This window comes from Zerene cesonia, chromosome 5 (genome assembly GCF_012273895.1).
Source record: "Zerene cesonia ecotype Mississippi chromosome 5, Zerene_cesonia_1.1, whole genome shotgun sequence".
NCBI classification, from domain to species: domain Eukaryota; kingdom Metazoa; phylum Arthropoda; class Insecta; order Lepidoptera; family Pieridae; genus Zerene; species Zerene cesonia.
The window spans coordinates 7,908,868-7,918,200 of NC_052106.1; the positions used below are offsets into that span (position 1 = coordinate 7,908,868).

Below are 9,333 nucleotides of genomic sequence, written 5' to 3' on the forward strand. Positions count from 1 at the left end.
TCGGGATAAAAAGTTGCCTATGTGTTATTCCAGTTGTCCAGCTATCTATGTACCCAATTTCATTGAAATCGGTATAGTGCTTTTTGCGTGGAAGCGTAACAAACATACATACACATACATCCAACCTCACAAACTTCCGCATTAATAATATTAGTAGGATAGGATTTAATGGTATAAAATGTATGATGCTCAGCTCTCGCGCTCGTGCTCTGTCCGTTTGGAAGTAGTATTTTGTATTGCGTTAAACACTTTGACGCTTTTAGCGCTTTATGTGTAGATGTAATTAAAGTATAAATTATGATAAGTCATGTAATTGACTAAAAGACTCTAAAAAATAGGTCAAGTGTGAGTTACGCTTTCGATATTATTGGTTTCGTAAAAAGCTAAAGAACTATTGCTAAAAAAAATTACACGCGCATCTAATTTATGTCCGTACCGAACGTTGCTTAACCTCAATTTATTATTATTTGTCGATATAGCGGTAGCAGTATCTTTAAAAATTTCAACTGTCTAACTATCACGGTTCATAGGGTTACAGCCTGGTGACAGACGGATGAACAGACAGACAGACAGACGAACAGCGAAGCCTTAGCAATACGGTACCCGGGTAAAAATAGCGTGTGTACTAATCCAGACAGACAGACGAAATCATTTAGTACGCTGAGTGGCAGGCCTAATTAGGGCACATATATATTTTACGTATAAAAATGACCTTGTATGTGTCATAATAAACGTATTTTCTGTCTTCTTTCTTTTTTCTTCTTTCTTCTTTCTTCTTTCTATATCTCTGTGAAATTTCATACAGATACGATAAGCTGTTTTTAAAGAATAACAAACCTCAAAACATCCATCCATCCATCCATTCAAACTATCCTTTACAATACTACAATACACTACCCATTATAAAAGTCCACACACACATAGCCAAGCCATTAATTACGAAAAACATATCCAGGAACTGCAGCACTCAACAACGGATCCCCATTGTTCCCTCGTTAAGATAACAGTATTACGCAGCGACCTAATACCACAATGGCCCTCCATCACCTGAAATTCGCCGGAGAAACCCAATTACGATGGATGTGTTTGCTATACTCCATATTCGATTGCCAATAGCCCCGGACAAGAGAGTTTTATTTGTTTAGCGTTGAGCGAGGCCCTTTTTTAGCGAACTAAAAATAGTTCGACGTTGTGATTTTGAGTTTGTGTTTGTATGTTAGCAGCTTTTAGCCTCGGATCTGCAAGGGATGGAGTTTTTTGCGAGTTCTTCAAATTTTCATCAATTGTTTATCTAAATCCAAGTTGAGACAACTCTAGGAAACATAATTCATTAAAATACTTTCCGTCGTTCTTGAGTTATAATTGTGTACTACTTTCTTTAGTATATAGGTTTAATAAACAACTGATTTTGCGATGACTGTTTGCATAGGTATATAAACTTTAATTATTACTTATTCTATTGTGTTATTTTTATGTATATTCACCCATTTCTGCGTTAGTGGTAAACCGATATCCATGGTTTTTAATATAATGTCAAATTGAAGTCTAAAAATCGAACTACTGCCGAAAATAAGTAAAAAACTGAGAACTGAAACTTCAATTCTGCTACACAAAACAATATATTTGTTTGTAGAATAATAAAGTAAAAATTTTAAAAGAACTGCGAGCCACGTTTCGTGCATTAAAGTTTTTGCAAGTTGACTTCCTCGTTTGATAACATTCACTTCAGCGTGCAACTTAGCCTGGGAGGCTTTAAGGCTTAAAAAGTCGATGTTTTCGTTCCTTGAAACTGTTTCGTTTAAAATTATTGCTGCACGGGTACAGTCGTCGCATTACATATATTATGTCGCGTGAACTATTGACATGGCCAGATGATGTACTGCTGAAGTAATTATCCTACTAATAGATACCTTAAGTAATATTACACTGACTATAATGAGAAACTACTACAAAAATATGTATGTTTGCTACGTTTTTAACAAAACTATAAATAAATACCGATATCAAAATTAGTTCACCATTAAAAGATGCATTATGAAATACCACGGGCGACGTCAGGTCGAACAACTAGTATTACATAGACGCGAAATTATTTTGAGCATTGATGTATGTATGGATGATTGTTACTCATTCATGCAATAACAGCTTATCGTATTTGTATAAAATTTGGTACAGAGATAGATTATAGTCTGAATTAGCATATAGGTTACTTTTAGCCCGGATACCACGCGAGTGACATTCTAAACTCATAACTCAAGACTCAAAACACTTTTGACCGCAAGAAATGGACGAAATTCGTTTTGACCAATGCCTTCAGTTAAACAGTCATGATATATTTTCGCAAATGGTTTCTTTGTAGCAGCAGCGCACTACGGACTTCTTAAGAGTTTTCCTATTAGTAAAACATCACTTTTAACGCCGACCACGACACAAAAAGACTATCGCAATATATTTCTCTTACTATTTTGTTTTCAGAGATTCTATTCTAGACCAAAATAATAACCGATAAGGTAATATTTAAAAGAATAGAAAAAAAATTACCACGAAGTGGGATTCGAACCAAAATTTCTTTCAAAATTTCTTATTTATAAAGCATTTAACTGCTATAAAACTTAAAATTAAATTTTAATGTAATATTTAGTATTTTTAAAATGAGAACAATATATGAGGAAGTATTTTAATTATAAAAAATATTATAATAAACACCTTGATCTTATTTAAAGTGTAAATGGTTTAATTCATTTGATAAAAACACCCATTTAACAAGGTCTATAAATTACGCCTACCTTTGATGTCCTTAATTAAATTTAGTAGGTATCCTCTTGAAATTCCTTCCTAGAAACTTGTGTAATTTTCACAAAAATTCTATAAATATCTCTGTTCTTGTCTTAAGTATCACAATGAAGTATTTAGATGTATTGGATTGGATACTTCGCGAGAAATAAATTTTGAGATTATATAATTAATGTATAGGTACAATATAGTAATATCTTAATATATTCTTGCGTTTGATTTTACGCCAGTATTATACATTTAGAAATTAAAGACTTTTAAACGGATTTTAAACGCGATTTATTCATTATATTATTAACCCGACGTTTCGAACACTTTACAGCGAGCGTGGTCACGGGGAGACATCTCTGAGAGAGTCTCCCCGTGTCGAATAAATCGCCTTTAAAATCCATTTAAAAGTCTTTAATTTCAAAATATATATTTATATACTTAGAATTTAATTCTTGTAAGACCTGTATGTTACATTAATCTTATGTAACTATTTGAATCGAAATTGAAATACTTTCTCACTACAGATATGTATTTTCTACCAATACGTAAAATCTTAAAGTGCATTCTAACTTCAATTTAATGAAGAAGTTATTTCGCTGCGCTATTTAAAGTAATAACTTGATCTTGAAGGATAAAATTCCTACAATCTTATATTTTCCTTTCCATTTACGTACTACAGAATTTATCTTCAATGCAGTCTTGCAGCGTAGGTATATCAATGATTTCATAGGTGGTAACTGTGAATTTATAAAAATCGTAAGATTTCTAATATCGTTCAGAAATCCTTATTATAAATAATATTCTGTATAAACCGCGTTTAAAATCCGTTAAATTCAAACACAAAAATATACTTTACTTTATATAAAAGATACACTATTACTTTGCTTATTATTTGCCAGTAATTTACTCAGTAAATATTCTGCTGTCGAAACTTATACCTTATTGACAACTGATAAAACTTCATCAATCTTATTTTTAGACACATATTTTAAACAATCAGACATAATAGACATTGCTTATTTTACCTTTTAACATAGCCGTCGCAGAAATACTGGGTTATGTCAGACTCACACAGCCGAGATCCACTGAATAATATCATCGCATAGTGGCGTGCTCGTTATATGGAACTCATTGATGCCCTATCAGCAACACGACCACCAGCGATGGGCTGGTGGGCGCCAGCTCTACCCTCCTGGTGGCGGAGTGAGCGAAACGTGCGCCACGCCACGTTACCGCACCGGACGTTATATCCCTGAATCCCTGAGATAATCTATTGTACGAAGCCCATGGACACTTAGCATAATGATGACAATATATGTTAATTAGCGGCTTCGAACTCACACTTTGGTACTTATTGTAGTGCAAGTGTGTGTGTAGGTCGTCAACTTATTTCTTGGAACATCAGTGTTTATACTTCTATCCTTACTTATAATTACGTCTTTGATATCATACTATAGACGAAGAATATACATTACAAATGGATGTTAAAAAAAGTTTACGAAAGTTTGTAAGGATGTGTGTGTGTTTGTTGCTCTTTCACGCAAAGACTACTGGACCGATTGCAATAAAATTTGATACGTAGACAGCTGGACAACTGGAATAATATATAGGCAACTTTTTATCCCGTTATTCCTACGGGCTTACGCGGGTGAAGCCGCGGGGCGCAGTTAGTTTATAATAAAATAGTAGTACTAATAATCTTATTAGATTTTTAAAAAGATTACGCTCGAAATATTCTACAAGATACGGATTTTAATATCATATTTTTCTCCAAAAAAATTATAATGTAATATTCTTAGAAAATTCCACTAACTACAATAATATTTTAATCTCGCCTGTGCTCAAATAATTTCTAATATATTCGGTTGTTCAATTACTCAGCTATTGTTGGAACTTCGCTCTCGGCAGATTAAAATGAAGAACAAATAAATTTCTAAGAAATTAACTTTATTCGGAGGTAAATAAATGCCGAGACTGTAATCCGGGCAAAAAAATAATTTCTACTTATATTCGCTAAACTTTTCTTGTACCATCTGTTGCTTCGGGCGATGTGTTTGGTCCAAGTTTTGAATTTAAATATATAACAACGTTGCTCACCGTCATAAATAGACTACGATAGATGTGCGGAATCAAATCTTTCTAAGAAAATGGCCGTTTAAATAATTCATGTTTAGTATTAAATTTACATATTTTATTAATGGGACATAACACATAACCAAGAAGGCAAATAATTCAGTAAAACTGTAACAAAATAACATAAATACTCGTTCATATAAATGTTGATAAACAAATTAAATGAAACTTGAAGAAACACAGTTTTACCCAGGGGACCTGTTTATCAAAATTAATAAAAAACGTAACTTCGTAAACGCGATATCTAGTATAGATAATTAATACAATAATATTCGCTTATTCCTATATTTGTACCACTATAATCATAGGCAGGGAACTGATCCCGGCTAACGGGCAATTTACGACTCCATAAAGTTAGATTTTATGCGCCAACAGTCAAAGGGTTGAGTTCTACAGCTGTGTTATAAATAAGTACTAATTTATACTACAGATGGGTGTCCAACTATATTATACTCGTATACTAGCTGTTCCCCGTGGTTATACTTCACATTTTTAATCTTAATATGTATAAATTAAGTGTCACGGTGTTTGTCCGCGATGGACTCCGAAACTACTCAACCGATTTTAATCAAATTTGCACACCATGTTTGATCCAAATTAAAAGATAGTTTAGTTATATTATTTCAATTTCAATAAATGTCTACCCGGGCGGAGCCGGAGCATGCAGCTAGTAAAGTTTTAACTGATTATTAATAATATTTCCTTCTGATTGTTTTTCAAAGACAATTTATAGAATTTAAACATGATTTATTCATTAACACAGTATTTTTCTGAATTCTGGCAGTATTATCTGATCAATCTTCTAGTATTTTGATTTTCCTTGAGTTTAAATCTCAATAAAAGAATGCCAGGTAATAGAAATGAGAAAAGAGTATCAAGGACCCAAGAAAATAACATTTACATATACAGATACATCAACGTGTTCAAATTTACAGTTAAGTTGTTAATAAAAAATCGGATTCGGAGCATAAAAAACATATTATGAATGCACTGAAGCCATAGTATTAAAAAAGATTTTAATATTTGAACTATACTAAACATATTAATATCTGATTTTATAAGTTTCCCCAAAAACAATACATTGTACAAAATTACAAAAGCGAGACATATATGATGACGAATGCATCTAAAATACAAAACTTTCATTTTATTAATACAATTTCATGTGAGTTTGAATGCTTTTATATCATTTATTTATTTATTATAATATGATTTACTTATCACATATGGTAATAGCATGTACAAAATGTTATTAGCATCGACACTTCGCACTTCGGACGATATTTTCTAAATTCTATTCGAAATCTGTTTGACAAATTCACAACAAGCGAATTAATTCCGCTCCATAGCTCGCTGATGATTGAAAGGCTTTTCAAAACGCAGCCGGGTGTAATACAGATATGATATAATATCAGCTTATGTAACATTACTGAATATCGCTGATAAATCTTTGAAAATTTCGGTTTGTGAACGGGCAACCCAGCAGGTATTACACCATTACGATGGTAAGCGTTTACCACCGTCCAGATAAACCAGTACCAGATAAAGCATAATGTACTGATTAAGGACAGACATAAAGACATGAACTAGGAGGGTTGAGAGTGTGGATAATTATACAGGCTTCCACAATCGCACGAAACACAGCAGCTTTCACGTGCTACTATCACACGCCGATCTCCTGTAGGAGTGTGATACCGGTGCGAGCTGGTCCAATTTGGGTTGAAGTGTGCTCGACATTGTTCTAACATTTTTATCCCCCGTCTCAGTATTATCCTGTGTTCCTTTACGACTTAAAGCTTTAACTACGTGTATGTCGAAATCTGTTGAGTGATTTTCGTGTCAAGGTAAATTAAACACACAGTTTCTTTCGTATTTATGAGGAATGAAAAGTGTAATGTAGACACGTCTATTATATTTAGTAAATATATTTAAATGCAATGTCAATATCGCGGTAGCCATATATCGCGACGTATGTCGTTGGTTTCTCATTACAATTTTATTGTGGGAGTCGAGCACGCTTCGGCACGAATTGGGCCAGCTCGCACCGGGGAAGTACCACACCCCCACAGAAAACCGGCGTGAAATAGTGGCATGCCACTGTGTTTCGTACGGTGAGTGGGGGAGCCGGAGGCCTATTTCCTTTTCCTCACCCGTCCCAGTCCATTTCTTCTTTCCAGTCGTTAATCCATTCCTTTTCCCTTACCCCAAAAAAGCGGGCAGCGCATTCGCAGAGGACCTACCTTTGCAAATGTTCATGGGCGGTGGTGATCGCTTACCATCAGGCGAACCACCAGCTCAGTTGCCCGCTATGACATAAAAAAAAAAAAAAAAAAAAAAAAAAAAAATGCAGATTTCTCGAATGGTCCTTCTGATGACACAGTAAAGCAAAAACTGTTAGAATAATCAACTCCCATTTCAAGCTTTCGTACTTAAAATGAGTCAGTCTTAAAGTTGATATATTTCAGAATACCCTGGCAATCCTGGACAAATTGGACATCGACAGTGAAAAGCCTTCAGAGGAGGAGATCGCGAGACTCTTTGGCTATGAGGAGGCGTATCACGCCGGTGAGCTTGGACTATGGCAGAGGATCAAGCCGAAGGTCTGGGCGTTGTTCGACGAACCATCCAGCTCGCCATCTGCAAAGGTAATTCCAATTTGGATTTCGATGTCATTAGTTTATTAATAATGAAAGATTTTTAAATATATAATTGCAAAATTTCATTTTCGCAGAGTTGTTATTGCAAAATTAAAATCTTAGCGCCACAATTGAATGATTCAAGTCATAGATCAGTTTTCGTCATATGTATTATGAAGTTAACAAAAACGATATTTAAAAATAATCGTTATTTAGAAAATTAGGGATAAGGTTAGGTTATTATTTCTCAAACTCAACAGTTTGCAAGAGGGCAAAGGTAAATCCGTAATCAAGTTTATAATTCTCGTTAAAGTATAATTTAAAAGTGTTAGACACGAGAATTTAAGATACTCGTGCAGAATAAGTATCGCGCTAAGACTCAATAGAACAAGCAATGTAGACTATGTAGCATTATTGACCGTATCCTTAGTACAGTGGTTAACGCGTGAGAGTAGAACTGAGGAACCCTGGGTTCGATTCCCAGTGGGTTTGACTCCAGAAAAAACTTGGTCTGGTAGGACAGAATGCTAATCACTTACTTGTTCATAAAGAAAATCGATCAGTGAAATAGTTGAACATCATCTGTCCCATACCCCATTAGAGGACAGTAGACAGGATTTCACTATAATATGTACACGACGAATTTTTAAGGTAATATGTCACCTGTGATGAAAATATGGCATTTAAGCTTCCAATACCTTAGGTTGAACGTCAAGTGAAATGAAATAAATCTAGATTTTAAGCTCAATAAATCGAAACGGTTTCTAACCCATACATAATTATTCATAGATTTGAACTGCCCGGTGACAGTATTATTTCATTTTGAACGTATTTTTGACATAAGTGTCAAATGGACTGATTTAATGGTAGCTCCTTCTAGTGGAATAAATAATTTTCAGATTAATGTTTGGTAATATATTCATACATCAGATATCTCTTGTCTAGTTTTTCTTATGAAACACATAGAAAAATGTATTCCAAATGTACTTATAGTTTTTATAACCAAGGTTCGCCCGTGTGGATGGGGTTTAAGGGATAAGTAATAAAGAGATAATTGATAAATAATGCGGAATAGTATGAACGTACTCACATTAAAACATCTCAGAGAGAAATTTGCGAGGGTTAACAATTCGTTTTATGCGGCGTATTTGACTTCAGCGAACTATAAGATAATCTCATAAAGTTTTACTTCAACGCAAAGGATAAATAACATTTAATCCAATTTGTGAGGGCTGGACATAATACCACTGTATAAAGAACTGTGCTACAGCTACCGATGAACATAAAACTTTGTGCGAGATCCATGCGAGATCTCCATTTTTATTGCGATCACCTTCGCGTAATTTCTTTTGTTTCAATATTTTCTGGTTTACACGCGCAAGACCTGATCCTGTCTCAGGAGGAGTATTGGATTTTGGACTAGGGATAAAAAGTGTGTTATATATATTTTCTAGTTTATAAGCATTCCTACATGACTTTTATTTATACATTTCATCCTTTTATGATAGTTGGACGTCATAGTCGAAACAGGAACTCGATTCGACTTTATTTTTTGGTTTTATTCCTCGATATAACGGAGGGTGTCCAACTGATTGATATGAAGAGTTTTGTTATAAAACAAATTATATTTTTAATTCATTTTATGACAAAACCAACTGGGAATAGAAAATGGGACCTCTCGATTGAAATTGGTTGAAATTTCTTCTGGTGGGAGACATTATGTCGCGGTTAGTTACCACCCACCTGACGACGCCATGCCGCCAAGCGATGGCGTTATTGC

At 34.3% G+C, this 9,333-nt stretch overlaps 1 protein-coding gene across 1 annotated transcript in view; it reads left to right on the forward strand.

The window, feature by feature from the left end:
* Window positions 1-9,333, forward strand: part of LOC119840224 (potassium voltage-gated channel protein Shaw-like) — a 127,835-nt gene that overhangs the window by 63,756 nt on the left and 54,746 nt on the right. The window contains exon 4 of the mRNA XM_038366738.1: window positions 7,383-7,562. Within this exon, the coding sequence (XP_038222666.1) occupies window positions 7,383-7,562 (180 nt within the window). The remainder of the gene's footprint in view (window positions 1-7,382; window positions 7,563-9,333) is intronic.